Below are 25,059 nucleotides of genomic sequence, written 5' to 3' on the forward strand. Positions count from 1 at the left end.
AAATAATTTCAGTATCGCTGTGCTGCGGTTTGTTATTCCAACTCTCGTGGGCGGGGAGTTGGGTGTGTGTGCGTGTGTAAGGTTACAGCATTGCTCATAGATCGGTCATATATGAGGTCTGAGCTCTCTTCCCGGAGGGAGGTAGCTGTCGATTACGAGTCCAGCACGTGATGCAAGACCATGGTGAATCACACATACACACACACACAAACACACACACACACACACACACTCACACACACACACACACACACACACACATATATATATATATATATATATATATATATATATATATATATATGCGTGTGTGTGTGTGTGTGTGTGTGTGTGTGTGTGTGTGTGTAAACATATATATATATATATATATATATATATATATATATATATATATATATATATATATATATTGTAGATTTAGTATTAGGATCTACTGTACACTGACTGGTTTGGTGAGGTAAACCAGGTGAAAGTACATTCATTTTAATGTCTCAGTCTTCTCTGTTTTACAAACAAGAGCAACTTCCGAGGAAGACTTTTTTTTTTTTTTTTTTTTGGCCAGATTCTAATTTACACGGGTACAAATAGGCTGTTGCCGCAATTATACATTACTTTCTTATATCTACAATTTACAATGCATGGATTGAGTCTGGACTCTCAGTATCCACACATGGGATTTATTTACATAGGAATTTCAAAGGATAGAGAACATACGAGAAATATGTGATAAAGAAAGTAAATGTTGACGCAAGTTTATCTGGTGGTATGGCAATGACGAAAGACGAAGTATCTGTTGTTTCCGCAGGTGTTTGGGGCTTAGTCCAAAACGCCTGGATCTTTGGTCACTGTTCAGATCCGATGACAATGGAGCGTCCCTTGAGAGACAGGTCCCAGCACAATGTAGAATACCTTGGGAGTCAGATCCGAGCACAATAGCGGGTTCCCTAAGAGTTGTCTGGAGACGCCGGAGTTCCTTCTCACTCTACATGCATGCGTGTGCGCGTGTACACCCTAGACATCTAAAGGATTGACTCTTCCAATTATCTTGCAACAGATGCTCCGCTCAGCTACCGCTGTCCACAGTGATGTTAATGCTCATGGAAGATAAGAAGTAATAAAAAGCCTTTGCAGAACCTTAGCATGAAGGTGCATACACATGATGTTGGAACAAATGTGGTATCAGGATATACTCATAATTAAAATAAAATTGACTTAATTGTATGAGCATGCGGAAGTAGATATTATTTCCGTTCACCTAGGCAAAACGTACTTTTATGAAGTTGTCGCTCGATTTCGAAGATTGTAGCGGGGGAGGGGGATAGGAGGTTTTGAAGAGGATTGGTGATGGTCCTCTATTGCAGGGGTAGTGTGAGATTGTGAAGAGACAGTCTCTATATAGAGGCCACGGGGAACTCTTTTGATATGATATTTGTGCAAGACGGTCTCTAAGATCATGCAACCTGAGTGCTTTGACTTTGTTCTTTGACTCATATCCGATTATACGACAGGGCCCAGAGAATTTAGGGGAGAGCTTCGAGGTAGGAGTGTGGTTAAGGGTGTAAACAATGTCTCCAAGTTCAAAGGTACAAGCTCTGGCTGATTTGTTACGCAAACGAACCATTTCGTCCTTAGATGAAAAATATTATGGATTCTTTTGAAAATGTCATTGAAAATTGTTACTTTGACCTTGACATAATCATTAAATTTGTAAATGGAACGTAATTCTGAAAGGTCATATGGGAGCCTTTTGTCCGAGCCAAAATGAGGTGATTTCGATATCGACCTATCAATGGAACTATTTATGCAAGCTTGAATCATGAGGACATGTTCATCCCAAGAAGGGTAAATATCAGAAGCAAGATATCTAAGAACATTGAGAATCTATTCTGGCGTGGTTAAAAAATTATGGTCGAGAGCGGAGAAAGTGTGTTCCACGAGTAAGAACATCAGGAAGGAAAAGAGCCATTTTGAAAAGGTCTTCAGAGACAATGGGTACCCCAGATCAGTGGTGAAGAGGTGTACAACGATACAGGAGAATAACATAGTGAACGAGAGAAACCGTAACACGTCGAGAATTGCGATACCGTGTGTGAAAGGGACATCAGAAGTAATTGCTAAGAAAACACGGGGTAGAAGTGGCACACAAACCGATGAACACACTAAATGGGACTTTGATGAAGGTGAAAGATTTAGAAAGTGTAGCCACTTTTTGTGAACTGGTGTCCAACCTGGTGATAAATGTACTGTCTGGCGAGCAACGGTCGCTTGAGAGACCTTTCTCAGGGCGGCACACATGCCCCTTTATATTGCTTCCTTTTGCTATCTTCACATATCCCTGAAGACGAACCCCAGACAGGGTTCGAAACGTAGGAATAAGTTTATTTCGACGAGTCCAGCGTTTACTTTCTATGTGGATATAATGGTTCCTGGACTCCAGCTCTTCATGAATATATTTACATATACAGTATATATATATATATATATATATATATATATATATATATATATATATATATATATATATTCACTTATTCTATTCATGTTTACTTATCTATTCATTCATTTGTTTGTTTGTTTTTGTTTATTCATTTATACATTTACCTATATGTTTGTTTATTCATTTGCTTATTTCTAAGTTCATTGACCACAAAGATGTATATCACCTCAATAGACTTGACATCATAGTTCCATAATAATCAGATGTGTTGATTGGATTTCTAACGAATAAACCAAAAGTCTTAACCTGTACACCAAGCAGTAAATTAAATGATAAGATAAAAAGCCTGAAGCGAAAAAAAAACATTCTATATCAAATGACTCCCCCCCCGTAAATCCCCCTCCACCCACCCACCCCTCGACCACTGTTGGACTGCAACTTTCACTTGAAACAATTGCCTCTTTCGTAGTCTCTATTCTAATGATGAATTCAGTTTTGAGAACTTACTGGAGTCGCCTTCTTCGTGCATTGAACAAAAGCGTATGACATAGTCCAGGGAAAAAATACAACGATGTTGAGCAGATTGAAATGAACACATGACCATGCACTCCCTCCAAATATCACCATAATAGTCATTTTTTCAGGTATGCCAGGACTTCGTGGAACTAGTGGCTCATCTTAGGGACCCCAGCACAACTAAAGTCCCCGACTTCTTGCACCTTCTGGCGAGACTCTTCCTCGAATGTAAGCAACCGATTTCAGACACATCATTCCCAGTCCTTCCGAGCCAAGCAGTTAACTTGTTCCCCCCTTCCTTCGCTCCCATGATGGTCATTTTCTTTTTTATTTCGGCTGCCTTCAGGCTATTTTACTCACCCCTATGGCATCCTTTCCCTCTGTACTTTTAAGTTCCCACAATGATTGTCATTCAACTATGTACTTTCTCTTGTAGGTTGCATTATAGAAGTGTTGAGGTTATCGTAATACCGCTTTCCCTCCCCTACCCTTCCTTCATTATCGTTCTTGGTCTTCTCGTTATATATATATATATATATATATACATATACATATATATATCTATACATATATATATCTATATATATATATATAGATATATATATACATATATATACATATATATATCTATATATACATATATATATACTGTATATATATATATATACATATATATATATATATATATATGTATATTGATAAGTATCTTAGACAAATGATTTGGATAATGGAAAATAACACAGGGGAACGCACGGAACCCTAAACACTAACGTTTCGTTCGCGTAAAACTTCTTCAGAGAGTGTGCGGAAAACTGTAATTGAAGTTTATGTACTAAACTTACTTATCTTGTCGGATACTTGGGAAAGGTCGTTTTTCTGGCGTGTTCTAGAATTAAAATACTAGTTTGTTTTGCTAAATTGATCAATCTTCCTCAATGGTTCGATGAATTCTTAGTTGAAATATATGTTGATTCTACAATTCTTCTAATAAATTTATCAAAATCTTTATGCAGCACTTCAGCTCCTCTCCAGTTTGGTAAATAGTCGGATTTTTCCATATGAACTACTAAAGAATTAGATGTCCTATGTGCTTTTATGTCGTTTTTATGTTCATAAATTCTTTTATCTAATACCCTTGATGACTCGCCATAATATGCCATTGTACAACTATTGCACGGGATTTTGTATACAACACTGTTTTAGGAATTGGTTCTCTTTTCGGAAGTCTTTACCAAATCACCTATCCTCTTATTAGTTATTTTGGCTATGTTTATGCCTGTTTTTGTTAAATATTTGTCTATTATTGGTGAGGTTTCTGAGGCAGGTACTGATACAAAATTGGTAGTATTTTTATAATTTCTCTCTTTCTTTCCACGATTATAAATATCTATTGCTTTTCTTTTAATTCTCCTCAACACTCCCTCTGGGTATCCAAGTTTGCCATAGGTTTTCATAATATAATCAAATTCTTCTTCTAGGTAATCTTTGCTACAGATTCGTAGTGTCCTGAGAAAAAAAAGCCTATTACTATACCACTCTTTGTCCTACCATCATGAGCGGAGAAGTAATGTACCAAATCCTCTTTGTTTTCTTTCTGTATACTGAGAAAGTCACAGTTTTTCCTACCTGTCGTATTAATCTATCGAGGAAGGGCAATTGTCCATTTTGTTCCTCTTCTACGGTGAACTTAATATCGCTGTTGACCGCGTTAAGCATTCTCACTTCATTATTTACATTGGTGTTTTCGGGGATGATAGCAAGGACGTCGTCTACATATCTAAACCAGTGTGATCCTCTACCATTGTTTCTGATAAAGTTTTCTTTTCCCAGTAACTCTACAGTATGTATAGAGAGACCACCACTGCATTTAAAGGACTACCCATAGCGAGACCTCTGTGTTGTTCATAATCGTCACCATTAAAAGTAAACGCACCAAAATTTACGCATAAATTTTTGAATTCTTTATAATCTTGTTTTCTTACGGGTAGGTCAGCATCGTTTATATATTTTATTACTTTCTTTACTACCTCTAACGCACCGTCAGTGGAAACATTTGTAAATAAAGCCTTACATTATAGCTTACTAACTTTTTCCCCGTGAAATCTAAATCCTTTATTCTTGTCAAAAGATCGTTGGAATTTTTCAAATGTGTATTACTGATCGACCCCAGGCAATGGGGTCGATCAGTAATACACATTTGAAAAAAAAATCCAACGATCTTTTGACATGACTAAAGAATTTAGAATTCATCGAACCATCGAGGAGGATTTATCAATTTAGCAAAACAAACTAGTATTTTAATTCTAGAACACGCCAGAAAAACGACCTTTCTCAAGTATCCGACAAAATAACTAAGTTTAGTACATAAGCTTCAATTATAGTTTTCCATACACTCTCTGATGAAGTTCCACGCGAACGAAACGTTAGAGTGTTTAGGGTTCCGTGCCTTCCCCTGTGTTTATGTTCTCCATCTTGCAAATCATATATATGTGTATATATGCATATATATGTACATATATATGTATATATAGATATATATATATATATATATAATCAGATTTAGAATAATCACCTTCCTTCAGTTCCTCAGTAATTTGGGTGCTACTATAGCGTGAGATCTACCACACTATAGCGTGAAATCTACCACCCGTTAGCACTATAGCGTGAGGTCTACCAGTTCCATACATTTATTTTAGTGATAAGCACATATTTTGTACATATCCTAGGAATGACCTAGATAGATAACTGGATTTTTAATTACATTCATATTAAAGGAAGAAATGTAAAAATAAACATGATATCACATATTCCCATACATTTATTCTAGCGATACACACTTCGTACGTCTTCTAAGAATGACACAAACAGGTTAGGTCAGGTCAGGTCACGTGGACAGGTCACGTTTTTTATGTATTAGGACACATGTTTGATGGACAGGTGAGGGGAGCGTCCGGGAGGAACGCGGGTCACGCGCTAGACCTCAGGCTGCACTTGGGTAGGCGACATCTGGCGTTAGACCTCACGCTAAAGTAGCACTGTAATTTGTTCTTCATCAGTATGCTCTTTGCAATCTCAAACATACAATAATCTTAGGGCAAACTGATCACATTTCAAATTCCTTGTAAATTTCAGGGGCATCCGTGAGAATTTTTGTAGGGGCGGGGAACAAAATTAAGGACATTTTAGATATATGGTATGATATAGGGTTATATCAAGATACTTCAAATTGGCCACACAGCCCTGAGTTGGGTCCAACAAGCGACTGTACTAAAGCCCAAGTACCTGGATATTTTTCAGGTACAAGTACATTCACTCTGCCATGTACCTAAGTCCAAGTACATGTCATTGTATTTAAGTACAAATACTTTGTCATAAAAAAAATCTTGTCACACATTCGTAAAGCATGAAAGTTAGTAGTTTTCGTTTATACATATTGATGAGTACACTTAAAAAAGGGATTCGATATAGAAAAGTAAATGGAAAAATTGTTTTTACTTTAGCTCATCACTGCTTTTCTCACAGAATTGCAAAACAAGAACATATACTTTATGTTTAACTTGAATTACCGTATGCTGCAAATGTAAAAGACTAGCCATATTTTTATCATATCAGTAATAAAACTAAATTTGATGCAAAATATAAGGGCATCAGGGCATTAAAACTTGCCCCTTGTTCTATAATATACCGGGTAGTTTCATAACTGCAAATAACAGATTAGTGTATTTACTCAATAGTATCATCACAAACTTCGCTAGAATCTGTATGCAAAATATAACTTTTGATTGAATACAATATATATGTTTGCACTTGAATGTACTAGGTATTTTCCAAGTACTTTACGTGCTAAGTACAAACACATGAAAACATGTACTCAAGTATATGTGCTTGGACCCAACCTTGGAATAGGAATATATTCACATTATCTACATGAGGTATATTTTGACTTTTATCAATTTCACAGTGACAAAATTAATTCAGTCACACTAATCAGAGCGGCCAAGAAAATATTACTCTTTCACCTCTGACCTTAATTGCCATGTAATTCACGATCAAGGATTGTATCAGTTCCCACTTAAATTGCAGACTCGCAGTCGAAAATCAGTTATACACTGCCATTCTATAAATATTAAACGAATTATGCGTGACGACCGGCAAAGTTTCAAACACAACCTGGATTTCTAGGGGGTAGGACAACTGCCTCCCCCCCCCCTTACTTCCTGACTCCCATGTCATTTTTCCTTGTTTTCTCACAGTAACGTTCGTGGTGGGGCTGGACAGACGGGCAGGCTGTCTTGACCACGACTTCAGTTCTGATAGTGAGGGGGGCCGTCTCCTGCAAGCAGCCGACATGTCCAACAAAGCTGTCCTCAGAACTGACAACTCCCTTATGCTTTGGAAACTCTTCAATACACCACTCTATCGGCAGCTCATTCGTGGGCAGGACACTATCTACAAGTGAGTGCGGTTGGGTAAATTGTTGAATTGTCGGTTGACTGAAGGTTGAATTTTGTTAAATCCTAATACAAACAGTGCCAATTTATTTGTTCATTTTTGTATCTTCACGGTTCCAATATCTGACAGAGCAGTTATAAAGAGAATATAGCAGAGTATTAAGAACTTTAAAATAAACAGTGGCTCATAACATAAATCTTCAGCATAACGGGGGGGGGGGCGATTTATAGACCATGCAACGGTTTGTTCAGTTTTGCACCTGGACGCAATATAGCAATAGAAAATTAAATATTAATTCTGTAAATACATGAACGTAATATGCTATTTTCTTGGCGGAAATAAAAAAATATACCTTGCTACAAGCAAATATATTAACGAACGAAGTCGCTAGCATAAGATCGGGATGCCATCTTCTCTGTCAAGTGTTTGTCGACTGACTCGACTGCCCGGTCTAGTTGAAATGTCATTTACAAGGTGTACGGCCTCGGTACTTCCGGCAGTACCTCGCGAGGTACATATTCTTGAAGGAATGCTATAGAGCTGAAATCCATGCATTCCCTCAAGCTGCAAGAACCCCATACATATATATATATATACCCCGCAATCTGAGAGTGATTGAACATCCCGCCAACGTCTCTCAAGACGACGAGGACGATCCGGATGACCTATAAATTGCAGGAACCGATTTGTGAAACACAGGTTACGTTAGGTTAGGTTAGACGAATTTATCATGGTACGCCATATTTGTTATGATAAATGCTGACGTCGAAGAAATGAAAGGATGATAATCATCCTTTCATTTCTTCGACGTCAGCATTTATCATAACAAATATGGCGTACCATTCGTCCGGCGCGACTTCGTTACTTACGAAATCTGTTTTAGCAACTTTTGTTTTTAATTTCCGCCAAGAAAATTGCATATTGCGTTGATACATTATAATTTACAAAATTTATTAATTATCTATTGCTATATTGCGTCCAGGTGCACAACTGAACATTTACCCCATGCAACACTCATACAGTAATTTTGTATGTATTGTGTTTCTTGTAAGACCACGCGGAGCGAATTTCACAACGGAAGGGATTTCAGTACCTTCCGAATTCACCTGTTCTTAGTTGGGACAAAACCTACAAAGGGCGTCATCGCAATTCATTCTTGAACTGCAATTGTGATTATGTACCGGTCGATCTCGAGTATTCTAACTCACATCCAGGCCTATGGAAGCCTCGCTTTGCCCTAGTAGTATGCTATCCGTATGCAGCCCCGCACATCTCTTTGAGATCAAATTTTCAACTTCCTTCTTTTCAACATTTGCACATGGATCACGAGAAAGAACACTGATGTAAATATAGTGATATAACAATCTTATATTTAAATAAGTTCAATATAAAATTCCTTGTGTAGATAGTATTCAATTGACGTCACCGTGCGTCCGGTCTGGCATTATCAGGGGCAAGTTGGGTACGTGTAGACTTATGTTGGATTGTTTACACAACCTAGCTCAAGGTAGCCTACTTGCGTTCCACGTCAAACGCACACACGACTGTGTTCACGTAATTATGCTCTCACCCATACTGGAAAAAAGGAAAATTGCTCACAAATGCTTGTGATCTACGTGTCATGGACTTAATTTGGTATGCGATATACACATATAGCAAACCAGTGTATTATTTTTATTATTTATATGTTTTGTTTCATTCTCGATATTCATTCGTATGCAATAAATTCATCTAAAGGTTTATTCTTATGCAGTAAATTTATTAAAATTCCTTGTATCCACACAAGTTATATGTAGATCATCTTGGTTATGTAGCTAGCATACCAAAGTATATAATATACATGATATATAATAATAATATTTGTCATCATTATCAATATTTATTCTAATGCAGTAAATTTATTAACATTCCCTGGTGGTGGTCTGAGGGTCTCTCAAATAGCCGACCAAAACTGACCAGAGATTGCATAGGACAAGTATGTGCAGTTTGAAGCGGTATTTGACAAATATTTAAATTGTTTGAACATTTATCATAATTTGATTGACGGGAAGTTAAGATCTTGGCCACACAAACAGATCAGTGTCCAAAGGTCCTCGCAGTGAGTGGACATGAAATTGTATCATTCAAGTATTACAAGCCCTTTTTTTCAAATACCTTTATTTCTGTTGTGGAATGGTTACATAAGGTTATATTTGGGTGTATTATACTAGGAGTTATTGGACAATGTAAATTTCATGTTAAGTATACGTGCTTGTATGATTCTGGAATTTTACCCTAACCCAACCTAAAATATTAACTTCCCGCCAATCAAACGATGTGAAAACTTACGAATTTGAAAGACAAATGTTCAAACATCGTAAATATTGGCTAAATAAGCTTGCATACTGTAAAAAATAAGCTAAGCGATAATTGGAATTCATGCAGATGTTATTTCACTAACAACTACTAATTCTGACAAGTCTGACGTGCCAATAACCCCCTTTTTGTATCAGCTTTTGTGTTTGTAAATTACAAATTGCCTGGGTCAATTGATCTCCACTCCCTAAATCATCAACAACAATTCCTTCCATTTGTAATCTACACAAATGTCATTAACTTTACTAAGTACAACGGACCTCCCTGCCCCATAAACTGGCAGCGGTGTCAGTACATCACTGCTCAGAATACAAACTATGTATTTTCCTATATAGTAATATCTTGTATTTCATAAACACACAATATCAATATGGCAGACAACTCTCTCGGCCCTACATAAGCAAAAATACCTTGACTGCTATGTACAAATTCAGATACACTTCCTTGTTTATATATTTTTGTCATAGCCACTATCATAATATTGTAATTGTAACCATACTTGTTTGCCACACAATGGAAATAAACAATGTTGCATTGATCACGTTTGCTCCATGACATGCTATGTCATGAATGTTATGAAACAGCTGTTGCAACTCAATTAGTGCCAACATTAAATTTCTAACATGCCTTCATATGCATGTCTACCATATATTGGAAGAATTGTGTTTGGGTGGCCATTGTTACTGTGGTACATACAGATACATACATACATACATCACCCACCCATTCCATCCCTGAATACACTCCACACCCCTCCACCCTCCCTCCCATCTTAGCACATCCTAGATGACAGGTCATCCCTGCACCTTGTCCACTGCCCTGGGTCAGAAGCAGTGTCGCAAGACACAGCACATCCACAGCAAGGCCACTTCATTAAATCGGCGACTCCCCCTCTCCGTCCCCCCATATAAAGGAGAGGACGGGGAGAAATCCTTTTGGGCTGCGTCAAAATTTTGCTCACACACACTACCTCACCCCCCATCCCCCCATCCATTCCACCTCATGCATCACAACATCTTCCATATACAACCATTCTCCATTCACCCCTGTCTTCTGTCCTCTCCCGTCCTTCCTCAACAGACATTCCCCTCTTCCCCAAAGCCCCCTTCACCCCATCCATCCATCTCATCCTAGGACGTCCCCTCATGTTCACTCCCTCCACATCTGCCCTCCATACCTCCTTTACTAGTCTTTCTTCACTCATTCTTTCCATGTGTCCAAACCATCCCAATACTCTTTCATCAACCCTATCTCCCAACTCCCTTTCCACCCCATACAGATACCAAGGCTTTTTCCCCCTTACAAGGGGGGTAGCCAAAAAGAAAATGGCATAAAGCCATTCCCATCCATTCCATCCCTAAATACACTCCACCCCCCCTCCACCCTCCACCCTCCTTCTTATCTTAGTACTTCCTGGATGACGGGTCATCCCTGCACCTTGTCCATTGCCCTGGGTCAGAGGCAGTGTCGCAAGACACAGCACATCCACAGCAAGGCCGCTTCATTAAATCGGCGACCCCCCCTCCATCCCCCCATGCAGAAAAGGAGAAGACGGGGAGAAATCCCTTCAGGCTGCGTAAAATTTTTCACACACATACTACCTCACCCCCCCATTCCCACTGTGGTAAGTTATGTTATTGTAGTTTGAAGCGACCAATAAATGTACTAACCTGCATACTCCATGACTGAAAAGGTCCTCCAGAGACAGTTAATACGCCCTCAAAGCCTTGTTGTACATTGTGAATATATGACATTATAGACCTGTTCCTCCTCAGCGTGGCCCTCCAATGTGTCGAGGAGAAGGAGCACCTCCTGGCTGAAAGACTTCAAGCTGAGTCGGTGACATCGGTCCTACCAGACGTGGGACAAGCAGACACCAATACTGATGGAATAAGAAACATGTCTTCAGAGAGGAAAGGGGCCACTGTCCTTGAATATTTCTTGACCCACAGCGGGCTGGACAAAAAAGACATCGTCACCATCATCTGTGATATGTTGCTGGCTGGCAGTGACACGGTAGGCTGGATGTGACAGTGTCGAGGTGGTATACCAAATTATTGTGCTCTATAGACAAAAGTAATAGTAGCAAATAGAATGAGGTGTAGGTGTGAGCAGGGGAGAAGAAAACACAATATTAGGAAACGGGAAAATGAGGTGGCGAGGGAATGTTAAAGTGTGGATGAGATTTAAGTGCGATGAATGGAATGCGTAGAAGGTGGAGTGGTGTAGGGAAAGTGGAAGAAGTGAGCATAAGAGGTAGTTCAGGGTATGTTGGGGGGGTTGAATGGTAGGAGAGAGGAACTGACTGGTAGAGAGGGGCATTGTATAAATGTGCTGAGACAGTTAGGAAATACAAACTATGATTGGAGAGTAGCTATGTTAGCTCCAACTCTGTATAAAGTTAGGTAAACATGTATTTCCAGATCTTACAGCTGATATTGCGAAGTGCTTGACGTTTGGGCAAGAATAACTCCACACTTCCACGGAAAGAGTACATGGGGGAGGGGGAGTCCATTCAGTTTAAAGTAAATATTTGGTGAAAATGCATAAATGGATTCATAATTGTAATCTTCACCAATAGATCTAATCGAAATAGCTTGAAACATATTGTATGTGGTTTGTCCAAATAGTGGGATGTTTCTGTTTTCCTCATGTAGTTATTCCTTTGAAGTAAGGCTCATTAGTCTTAGTGTTGTTCTCAAAATTACCAGACCTCTTTTATCAAAAAGAGTAGATGCAGTAAAATATCATGGATAATTTAGGTTGAACTAAATGTTGTTCTTCTTGTTCTTTAGACTGTCCGAGCAGTCCTGTCTCCCCAAGGAATGCCACAGCTGAAATGGGGTTTTCCTACAAATCCTTTAATTATCTAGTTATTTTACGGGATGAGAGCTATGCTCGTGATGACCAGTTTTTGTATCTCTCTGCATCCAGTTTGTTCTTAAAATCTTGTATAGTTTTGGCACTCATTGTTTCCCCATTTAGTTTGTTCCAGACATCAATCACTCTGTGTTGAAAGCTATTCTTTTTCAAATCTCTTCTGTAACTGTCCTTCTTTAGCATCTTGTGTCCTGTTGTTTCTCTTCTGCCCCATTTTAATAAGTCATCTCTATCAAGAACTTCCATCCCTTTCATAATTCTGTAAATAGCAAATCACCTCTTTCTCTTCTGTGTTCCAGTGTTGATAAATGTAATTCATCCAATCATGGTATGTCAAATTTGAGTGTAGGTGCCATTTTTGTCGCCGCTCTTTTTTTTTTTTTTTTTTTTTTTTTTTGCCAGGTACCTATAGTGTCACAGCATACTCCAATTTAGGTATCAGTGTAATTAATATTTTCGTTACCATTTCTTCATCCATGTACTCGAAGGCCACTTTCATTGATCTTAATAAGTTAAAAGTCTCTCCAACTAGTTTATTGACATGTTTATCAGGTGTCAAGTCACTTGAGATAATTACTCTTAGATCCCTTTCTGGGTCAACTTTTTTGACTTCCTTGGTACCAATTTTATATTGACCCAATATTCCATTTTTGCTTTTTCCAAATTCCATTATACTGCATTTCTTATTGTTAACCTCTTCACTCAGGGGCACATCGCATGTCTGGCATCATTAGCTGCCCGACGTGCGATGTTGCGTCATGATAATCACATTATAAAATATAAAGTCAGTGCTCAATCGTTCATTCTCTTTCACCCGTGTATTTTGATAACCATAGAAAATTGATGAAGCCAGTTAGAGAGAATGGAAATTACGTAGGTATGACTACAATAAATATAATCGAGATGCCGATGTCGGCATCATCGAGTACCCACTTGCTCCTCATGCCGCCTACGTAGGCATCACCGTATGGAAGTGGTTAAAGTTCACTTCACACTTCTGACTCCATTTCCATATTTTGTCTAGGTCTTGTAGCGATCTGCAGTCTTCTTCTGTGCTTATTCTCTAAAGTAATTTGGCATCATCAGCAAAGAAGTTCATGCAACACTTCACTCCCTCATCCATATCATTTATGTATATGGCAAACATTAAAGGAGCCAATACAGAGCCCTGTGGGACGCCACTTATCATATCTTCCCAGTTCGAGTTCTTGTCTCTAAGCACCACTCTCATTTTTCTCCCACTCAAGAAATCTTTCATCCAATCCAGTAGTTTACCTTGTATTCCTCCTATTATTTCAATTTTTCTTATTAGCTTTTTATGTGGTATTTTGTCAAAAGCCTTCTGCAAGTCCAAGAAGATGCAATCTGCCCAGCCATCTCTTTCTTGTATTATTTCTGTTAATCTTGAGTAAATACATTACAAGGGGTGAAAGTGGCAGCAGACTGGAAGTGAGCATTAAGGGAGAGCAACTGGAGGAAGTGGATAGTTTTAGATACTTGGGTGCAAATGTGGCAGGAAAAGGTAGACTGGAGGTGGAGGTAGAATGTAGATTGAGAGATGTGAGTAAATGCCTTGGTGGATTAAAAAGTGTAATGGGGAATAGACATTTGGGAACGGATGCTAAGAGGAGACTGTATTTTACCTAGTTGTATGAAAGAATATTAGGATGGTTTGGACACATGGAAAGAATGAGTGAAGAAAGACTAGTAAAAGAGGTATGGAAGGCAGATGTGGAGGGAGTGAACATGAGGGGACGTCCTAGGATGAGGTGGATGGATGGGGTGAAGGGGGCTTTGGGGAAGAGGGGAATGTCTGTTGAGGAAGGAAGGGAGAGGACGGAAGACAGAGGTGAGTGGAGAATGGTTGTATATGGATGATGTTGTGACTGCATGAGGAGGAATGGGCGGGGGGGTGGGGGGGTGGGGTAGTATGTGTGAGTAAATTTTGACGCAGCCCGAAGGGATTTCTCCCCGTCCTCTCCTTATATGCAAAGGGGGACGGAGAGGGGGGGTCGCCGATTAAATGAAGCGGCCTTGCTGTGGATGTACTGTGTCTTGCGACACTGCTTCTGACCCAGGGCGGTGGGCAGGGTGCAGGGATGACCCGTCATCCAGGAGGTGCTCAGATGAGAGGAAGGGTGGGAGGGGTGTGGAGTGTATTTAGGGATGAATTGGGTGGGAGTGTTTTTATGCCTTTCCCTTTTTGGCTACCTCCCTTGGAAGGGGGAAAAAGCCTTGGTATATGTATGTATGTATGTATGTATGTATTTTGCGGGAAGGGGAGCTATGCTCGTGGTGTCCCGCCTTTGTATCTCGCAGTGTCTAGTTTGCTTTTAAACTCATGAATGGTTTTTGCGCATACTATTTCATTATCCAGTTTGTTCCAAGTGTCCACTACTCTATGTGGAAAACTGTTTTTCTTCAGTTCTCTTCTATAGCTATATTTTTTTATTTTCTTTCCATGCCCTCTTGTGTTTCTCTTGTCCCAGTTTAGTAAGTCCTCTCTATCAAGTATCTCTGTGCCTTTCATGATTCTGTAGATGGTCTGTAGGTCACCTCTCTCTCTTCTTTGCTCCAGCGTCGGTAACTCCAGTTTAGCCAATCTCTCCTCATATGATAGGTTTGCAAGTGCAGGTGCCATTTTTGTTGCTGCTCTCTGGATTCTTTCTATTTTCTTTATATTCTTTTTGGTACTGGGTGACCACAATGTCACCGCATACTCTAGTCTAGGCCTTATCAATGTAACCAATATTTTTTTTTTATCATGTCTTTGTCCAAGTATGCTAATGCCACGTTTATTAATCCTAGCAAGTTGTAAGTCTCCCCAACAATTTTGTAAATCTGTTTATCATAGGACAAGTTGTTTGTGATAATTGCCCCCAAATGTTTATCATAGGACAAGTCGTTTGTGATAATTGCCCCCACATCTTTTTCAGATCCTGCCTTCTTTAACTCCTTGGTTCCAATTGCATATTTTCCTGATATTCTGTTTTTGCTTTTTCCAAACTCCATTATGCTACACTTCTTATTATTAAAGTCCACTACCCATTTCTGACTCCAGTTCCATACCTTATTCAGGTCTTCCTGCAGTGCTTCACAGTCCTTATCAGTTTCTACTTTCCTTAACAGTTTGGTGTTGTCTGCAAAGAAGCTCATGTAACATTTCACATCCTCTTCCATGTCATTCACATAAATAGCAAACATTATTGGTGCCAATACAGATCCTTGCGGTACTCCACTGATCACTTCTTTCCAATCTGAATATTTTTCTCTGAGCACTACTCCCATCTTTCTACCAGTCAGGAAGTCCCCCATCCATTTTAGTAGGTTCCCTTGTATTCCTCCTATGTGTTCCAGTTTTTTTTTAGTAATTTTCTGTGTGGTACTTTGTCAAAAGCTTTTTGCAAGTGTAGGAAGGCACAATCAGCCCATCCATTTCTTTCTTGCACTATGTCTATTAGTCTTGAGTAGAAGCATATTAAGTTTGTGGTGCATGATCTTCCTTCTCTGAACCCAAATTGTCTTGGGTTTATTATGTTGTTGTCTTCCAGATGTTTTACCCATCTATTCTTGATGATTTTCTCACAAATTTTGGCTATAGTGCTTGTTAGTGATACTGGCCTATAGTTGGTGGGTTCTTTGCTTCCTCCTTTATATATTGGTACAATGTTGGCATTTTTCCATTCTTTAGGTATCTTTCCTTCTTTGAGTGAGCTATTTATTATGTTGTGTATCTGTCTGTTAGTTCTTCTTTCCATTCCTTTAGAATCCAATTTGCAATACCATGCGAGCCATGTGATTTTCTGACGTCAAGTTTTGACAGGTGTTCTGATATTTCTTTTTGTGTTGTAAACTCACTCATGTGGGGAGATTGCTTGTTATTACCTTCGTCCCAATTTTCTATTTTCTCTCTGGTGAAGACAGATTTAAAGTGATTGTTCATGACTGGCCATTTCTAATTTTCCTGTGTATTCTATATTTCCTTGGCGTAGTTTCACCATTTCCTGTTTGTTTTTAAGTTTACCATTCACATATCAATAGAATAGTTTGGGTTGATCTTTGCATTTATCTATAATATCCTTTTCATGGTTCCTTTTCTGCTCTCTTCTCACATTAACATACTCATTTCTATAGTTTATATAAATTTGCCATCTACAGTACTAGGTTTTTTATCATTTCTCCACCTTTTCCAAGCTTTGTCCCTTCTGTCTTTTGCCTCACTGCATCTTTTGTTGAACCAACATTTGATGTACTCTCTCTCTCGCTTTTGTCTTGGTACATGCCTGTTTACTCCTTCAGTGTAATTTTCCATCAAGATATTCCATTTCTCATCCATTTTTGTCTCTTCCATATAGAATTTTTCCCAGTTTGCATTCCGGAAGAATATCTTTAGTTTTGCATAGTCCGTTTTGTTGTACATCAGTCTTCCTTTCCTATGCTTTTCATTTCTCTCCATGTCTATTTCTTCCTTTAGTACAGTTTCGATGAGTATATGGCCACTCTTTCCAATTGGTGTCTTGTAATGGATTTTGTCCACAATTTTAGGTTCTGTTGTATATATTAAATCTAGTTTCGACGGCTCTTCATTGCTTCTGTATATGGTGTTTTCACTGACCCATTGGGTCATTGTGTATTCCATGGTCATGTCCAGCAGTACATTACCCCACAAGTCGTCTCCTCACACTGTCATGTTATCCCAACAAATTTCTTTGCAATTGAAGTCCCCCATAATTACCAGATGTGTTTGAGATGAGGTGTCTGAGAAGTATGATAGGGGTTACTAGGCTGGATAGAGTGAGAAATGAGGAGGTGAGGAGGAGAACAGGGGTGGAAAGGGAGTTGGGAGATAGGGTTCATGAAAGAGAATTAGGATAGTTTGGACACACGGAAAGAATGAATGAAGAAAGACTAGTGAAAGAGGTATGGAAGGCAGATGTGGAGGGAATGAACATGAGGGGACATCCTAGGATGAGATGGATGGATGGGGTGAAAGGGGCTTTGGGTAAGAGGGGAATGTCTGTTGAGGAAGGACGGGAGAGGACAGAAGACGGGTGAATGGAGAAGGGTTGTATATGGATGATGTGATGCATGAGGTGGAATGGGCAGGGGGATGGGGGGGTGAAGTAGTATGTGTGAGCAAAATTTGACACAGCCCGAAGGGATTTCTCCCTGTCTTCTCATTTTCTACATGGGGGGACGGATAGGGGGGGTCGCTGATTTAATGAACTTTAATGAAGCAGCCTTGCTGTGGATGTGCTGTGCCTTGCGACACTGACTCTGACCCAGGGCAGTGGACAAGGTGCAGGGATGACCCGCCATCCAAGAGGTGCTAAGATAAGAGGGAGGGTGGAGGTGAGTGGAGTGTGTTTAGGGATGAAATGGGTGGGAATGATTTTATGCCTTTTTCTTTTTGGCTACCCCCCTTGTAAGGGGGAAAAAGCCTTGGTATATGTATGTATACATGCAAATACATTAAGTCTGTGGTACACAATCTTCCACTTCTAAAGCCAAATTGTTTAGGGTTTAGTATTTTATTCTTTCAAGTGTTTGATCCATTTGTTCCTGATAACCTTTTTGCATATTTTTGCTACTGTGCTTGTAAGGGATATTGATCTGAAGTATGTAGGATTTTCTTTGTTTCCTCCTTTATATATTGGTACGATGTTTGCATTTTTCCAATCTTGCGGTACCTTTTCTTCTTTGAGCAAGAAATCTATTATCTTGTATAATTTGTCCGTTAGTTCATCTATACACTCTTTCAGTATCCAATTTGCAATTCCATTTGGTGCATGTGATTTCTTAACATCTAGGTTTTTTTTATTTGGTCTCTTATCTCTTTCTGTGTTACCTTTATTTCTTTCATTTTGGGTGATCTTTCTTATTGTCCATCTTCCCAAATTTGTGAGCTCTCAGTTGTAAAAACAGACCTGAAATGTCTGATCATAACTTTAGCCATTTCTATGTCATCTATATATTCTTTATCTCCTTCACACAGTTTCACTATTTCATGTTTGTCTTTTATCATTTACATATCTGTAAAAGAGTTTAGCTTGATCCTTGCATTTGTCTATAATATCTTTTTTGTTTCCTGTGTATATTCACATACTCGTTCCTAAGTTTTATATATGTTTCCCAATTGGATGCTTTTTTGTCTTTTTCCATCTTTTCCAGGCTTTCTCTTTTGTCTTTAGCCTCACTGCACCTTTTGTTATACCAACACTTTATATAAATCTCTTTTGTGCTTCTTTTGGTACATATTTATCAATTCCTTCCATGTACTTTTCTTTAAATATGTTCCATTTATCTTCCATCTTTGCTTCCTCTTTGGAGTGAGTGCTTGAGGTTATGTATTATGTGTTTTGTCTGACTGTCTATGAAGGGTGTATAGTCCGAGTCTGTGGGAAAGTCTTTTTTACGTCAAATGGTGCATCAGTCATCAGGGTGAGAAGAGAGATGACTTGTCTGCAAAATGATATGAGAGTGTGTTTGCTTGTTGGTTGTTTGAGTGTAAATTATCTGTTGTGGTTATTGCTGCATGAGAGCATGTTGTGTAACTCTTGGATAGTGTAATGCTGTAGAGTGTTTTGTACAATTTGCTGACATTTGTTTTGTGATCAAGTGTATTGACAAACTTCTGCCAATTTTGTGCTTTTTTTGTGTATTTTATTGGTAATCTGTGTTTTAGTATTTGTATTTGGTCTGCTGTCTTGAGGGATAGGTGTGGGGGTATTGTGTTTTCAGTGTATATCGTTGTCTGATAAGGCCTCGGATTTCTGGTGTGAAGTTGTGTGATTTTCTGTTGCCTCAAGGGATATATCTCTCATCTGCATTTTGTATGATTGTATTAAGTGTGTAGGGCATTGTTTGTGATTGGTGTACTGTTAAGAGTCTCAAAATATTGTTCTGTCTTTTAAGTAAAAGCTTCCCAGTTTGCTCTCTTGTAATTGGTGTATGTGTGTCTGTGGCCAACTGGGGTGCATCTTGTTTTGGTGGTGATTGGAAGGTTTGGGATTAGGCAGGGGGAGTAGAAGGGGATATCAGTCAGTGTCATTGGAATTGTGCGGCCTTCACATTTTTTCAATCGCAGGTTCGAGTCCCGCACTTGTCTGATTCCCAATAGTGACTGTTACTTTCTCCAATACTCCAAGGCAACAACTTTGGTGGTAGCTACTCAGCACCTCCTGGCATGTACTTCTTGTCTTTACCTTCTTGCACTAAATTCAGCTTCATCTGCTCTGAACGACAAATGCCGGTGTTAGCTGCTGCTTCCCACAAGCCAACAGTGCTAACCAAGATGGTGGCGCATCCATCCTAGAGGAGATGGTACACTGTGAACTGAACAAACAGAAGTGAACCTTCTTGGATATACCGGTACTATAATTCTGTGATCACCACACATATGAGGATACCCCCACAAATTCTATTCTGTTTCAAATCCTTGAAAAGAAGCTTTTATAATTTTCTTATATACCGTATTTTCCGGCTTAAAATGCGCATCAGGTTATAATGCGCACCCATGCACTTCGTTATCTCAGTACACAGATAGCGCGCACCGACGTATGATGCGCATGCCAGGAAAAGTCACTGGTGGCTAAAGCTCGTGTACTGCATGTATGCGACTCCTGCTTGCATTGGTCCATTGTTTTGTGGGAAATTTGAGCCATGAAAAGTTTATTGAATACAAAATGTACATGAAAAATTTCGGATTTTTACAGAAAAATTGTAATTTACTGTCCTGAGGGAATAATTCATCTTACAAGTTTTTATCACCGTGTTCAAGTTTTTATCACCGTGTACAAGTTTTTATCGCCATGCAGCAACTATGTTTCGGTTCATAAGTGTCTTTACTGAAGTGACGTTTAGTTTAACAAACTCTCGCAAGAGGGTGTTTAGTGTAGGCTAGATTGGCAATAGAACTGTCAATCTCGGCCCTGATCTCGCATATTCCGGGTGAGCTAAAACGGCCAACTTTCATGATGTTGCAGTGCTGTTTTACGGATCCCAAATATTTGCATAGACTACGATAATTAATGTTAGTAAAACTAAACCAATGAAATAATGGCGATTAATTACTTAGTATCATGTGAACGAGGTTACATGGAGAAGTATTTTTCATTGGCTAGAGCCACCGCTGGGAAATCTGTTGATTTGTCACTAAATTAAGTGTCAGTTTAGGCATCAATCAGCACACAACTAAGAAAAAGTCGGAACTACATGTACCGGTATATGACTCATGTTGTGCGTTGGTCCCTTATTATTTTGTAGCTTAAATAGTTTGTAGGAAATATGATCTAAAAAAAGTTTATTGGAAGTAAAATATACAGACAAATTTCAGGATTTTTACAGAAAATTTTCATGTTATATCTTGAGGAAATAATTCGTCTTTACCATTTTTTATTTAATACTGAAACAAACTACAGACTATTTCGTTTTAGCTTTGAACCTGCAATGACAGTGGTGAAATAGGACAGTCTCTCATCGAGGTGACGTTTAGTTAATATAACTCCCGAAAGAGGGTGTTGTTGTTGTTGTTGTTGTCGTTCCCTAGACTGTCTGTCCGAGCAGTCCCGTCTCCCCAAGGAAGGCCACAGCCGAAACTGGGTTTTCCCACAAATCCTTTATAGAGTGTATGTTGTGTTGTTTGCGTGCATGATTGTGTATAATGCAGTCTTCCATTATGTGTTGTATGGTATGGGGTGAAGTGTTACATCCTGGGCAGCTGTTCACAACACGGTCGTCCAGCCTCTTCTGGTAGCTTAGAAGTGCTGGGTGGTGACTGCATCGCAGTCTGGCCAAGTGGACTCTGTCCTTTCGTGGGAGAGAGGATTCAGAAGGGTGGATATCAGGGGGTCTGGCATGCAGCAGTGTGTTGTCTTTCAGTGTGTTAATGGAGCGGTGAGTGATATGATTATGAATATGTTTCCGGAGGCTGGTATTTGGTGGTTGTGGAGGAAGAGAAGAGAGTATCTGTGCGTAATAAAGGTCTTTGGGTGTAGTTTTAATGTTTCTTGGTGTGTGTGGGTGTTCTGCTATGTAGTGTAGCGGGTGTGATGTGTTTGTGGTGGCTGCAGCAAGTGTTTGTGTGCCTCTCATGTCGAGGTGGTCCTTGACTTTGAGGACTTTTGTTTCATGGTGTAAATGGTCTGTAGGTGATGTATTTGTGCAGCCTGTAATTGTTTTTAGGGCTTTGTTTTGTATGATTTGAAGGGTGTTGTGGTGTGTCTCACTGAGATTAGGAGCCCATGCAGGACTCGCATAATTCATCACTGAGCGTATGCATTGTTTGTATATTGTTATATTAGTTTCTTTGTTTTGTCCAAATGTTGTTCCAGTGATTGACTTAAGTGCGTTAAGTCTAGGTGTGCATTTGTTTTTTATGTTTGTGAGGTGTTGTTTGAAAGACATGGATGTATCGTATGTTACACCAAGAATTTTCGGTGTGTTTGTGTGTGGTATTAGAGTGTTGTTGATGTAGAGATGAGGTATGTATTTGTGTTCTTTTGTCCAGTTGGTGAGAAGTGTTGCTGTAGATTTGGTTGGAGCTATTTTGAGTCTGTTTGTGATGAACCATGTGTTGAGTGTGTCAAGGTAAGGCTGGATTATTTCTGCAGCTTTGTCTGTGTTACCATGTGTGCATGTGATTGTTATGTCGTCTGCGTAGGAAGAGATTTGTATTTCTGAGGTGTCTGGCGTGGGTAAGTCATGCATGTATAGATTAAATAATGTGGGGGATAGAACTGAGCCCTGTGGTACTCCGTTCTTAATGTTTCTGATGTGCGATGATTGGCCATTATATGACACATGAGCATTCCTGCCTGCCAGATAATTGGCCAGCCATCTTTTGGTGTTATTGTGCATGTCTGTGTTATATATTTTATTTGTTAGGTTGTGGCGGGGGATAGCATCAAAAGCTTTACTAATGTCCAATGTTATAAGAAGTGTTCTGTGGTGGGGCCTATCTGAATTGATGCCATCTAAAATTCTTTGTGTGAGGTTTGTCAGAAGAGTGTTTGTGGAGTGTAGTGGCCTAAAACCGTGTTGTGAGTCAGCAAGGGGAATATATGGTGTGACAAGTTTAAGTATTAGGCGTTCAATGACTTTAGAGGGGGTGCAGAGAAGTGTGATTGGGCGGTGCGATGTTGGGATTGTTGGGTCTTTGTTCGGTTTTGGAATGGTGATTATTTTACCATGCTTCCAGATGTCGGGTATAGTGTTGTGTGAATAGCTGTAGTTTGCAATGTTTGTGAGTGCGTGTATACCTTGTGGTCCAATGTGTTTTAGGTGGATGTTGCTTATGTTATCAGGGCCACAGGCAGATGAGTGCTTGAGATTATGCATTATGAGTTTTGTCTGACTGTCTATGAAGGGTGTATAGTCTGAGTCTGTGGGGAAGTCTTTCTTACGTCGAATGGTGCGTCGGTCGTCAGGGTGAGATGTAAGATGGCTCGTCTGTGCAAAATGACGTATGAGTGCGTTTGCTTGTTGTCTGTTTGAGGGTAGATTATCTGTTGTTGTGATTATTGCTGCGTGAGAGCGTGTAGTGTTAGTGTTGGATAGTGTGATGCTGTTGAGTGTTTTGTACAATTTGCTGGTGTTTGTTTTGTGATCAAGTGTATTGATAAAGTTTTGCCAATTTTGTGTTTTTTGTTCATGTATTTTATTGGCAATCACAGTGTTTAGTGTTTGTATTTGGTCTGCTATGTTTTGAGGGATAGGTGTGGGGGTATCGTGTTTAAGTGTGTCACGTTGTCTGATGAGGCCTTGGATTTCTGGTGTGAAGTTGGGGTTGTGTGATTTTCTGTTGCCTCTAGGGATGTATCTCTTGTCTGCATTTTGTATGATTGTATTAAAAGCGTGCACAGCATTGTTTATGTTTGTGATTGGTGTACTGTTAAGTGTTTCAAAATGTTGTTCTGTCTCTTCAGTAAAGGCTTCCCAGTTAGCTCTCTTGTAATTGGTGTATGTGTATCTGTGGCCAACTGGGACCACCCCCCAACCCCAAGTGTTGGGGGCCAAACAGCAGCAACCACCCCTGGCCATCAGTTCGACGCAGATGGCACCGAACCCCAACGAAAGAGGGTGTTGTAGTCAGGTGTTTGACACGAGTTTATGAACGGCCGCAACGGAATTTGTACCGTACCTAAAGTGAAGCAACAAAGCCAACATAAAAATTCAAACTAGGATGCTGTGAACATGGGCAAATATCATGAATATTGATCATGTTTCATGGTGTTTAGGCCTATTTAAACATGAAAAATAAGATTCGATAGATACCTACCTATACCAAATATTTATATAGCCCATGCTGGCGTATTCTTTCATGTCACCATGGCTGTTCTTCTTGTTCTCACAGAACGTCACGGAGAAGTGTGCCGTCCCGACTTTGTGACGACCAACATCGTCACGTTGTTGTGAAAAAAATTACGCACACAGCCGCAGAATTTTTATCGTAGGCCGTAGATAATGCGCACCACCGGATAACACGCACCCCCCATTTTTAGGCCCTTCCAACGGAAAAAAAGTCGCGCACTATACGCCGGAAAATACGGTATATATATATATATATATATATATATATATATATATATATATATATATATATATATATATATATATATATATATATATACAGGTAAACGTCGACTTACGATGGCCGCGACTTACGATTGTTCGACTTTACGATGACGACGACGACATGATATGATAATTTAACCCCTTCCATACGGTGCCGCACACGTAGGCGTCATGAGGAGCAAGTGGATTCGCGACGCTGCCATATCGGCGTCTTGATTATATTTATTGTAGTCGCCCCTGTGTTTTTACATTCTCTCAAATGATTCATTCTCTGTGGTTTTCAAAATTCGCGGGTGAAAGAGAGAACGATCGATATATGCGGTGACTATATTTTATGATGCGAGTATTATTACGTCACGTCGTACGGCTGGCATTGGCTGCTGCCCGCGAGATTTAAGTTCCGTACTGAAAATACATATTATAGTGTTTGAATATGGTAAAAAGGATAAAAATAATTAAATAAACTACTGTACATGTTTAATAGGCTATATTCAGTATCTCTGGTGGTTAATATACAGGTAGGCTAGGTACAGTGACCACGGAACAGAGTGGGGATCGACTTACGATGAGATCGTCTTACGATGGTTCTATCGAAACCTAATGCCATCGTAAGTCGACGTTTACCTGTATATATATATACATTGAGTTCGCACATGGGATAATGTGAACTACCATATTCTTGTTGGTACACACTTATTCTCATCTCCATCCCATTGACAACAAGGAATGGTTTCTCCTGTTTTTTCTCACGCCATAAATGTGGAAAGGGAGTTGGGAGATAGGGTTGATGGTTTGGACACATGGAAAGAATGAATGAAGGAAGACTAGTGAAAGAGGTGTTGAAG

General features: G+C 39.4%; 1 protein-coding gene across 3 annotated transcripts in view; it reads left to right on the forward strand.

The window, feature by feature from the left end:
• Positions 1–25,059, forward strand: part of LOC143036448 (cytochrome P450 302a1, mitochondrial-like) — a 115,390-nt gene that overhangs the window by 7,419 nt on the left and 82,912 nt on the right. For all 3 annotated transcript variants that reach the window (XM_076203817.1, XM_076203818.1, XM_076203819.1), the window contains exons 4-6: positions 3,082–3,181; positions 7,207–7,408; positions 11,536–11,776. In XM_076203817.1, the coding sequence (XP_076059932.1) occupies positions 3,082–3,181; positions 7,207–7,408; positions 11,536–11,776 (543 nt within the window). The remainder of the gene's footprint in view (positions 1–3,081; positions 3,182–7,206; positions 7,409–11,535; positions 11,777–25,059) is intronic.

This window comes from Oratosquilla oratoria, chromosome 20 (genome assembly GCF_046742065.1).
Source record: "Oratosquilla oratoria isolate Oo_2021 chromosome 20, ASM4674206v1, whole genome shotgun sequence".
Classification (NCBI taxonomy): Eukaryota; Metazoa; Arthropoda; class Malacostraca; order Stomatopoda; family Squillidae; genus Oratosquilla; species Oratosquilla oratoria.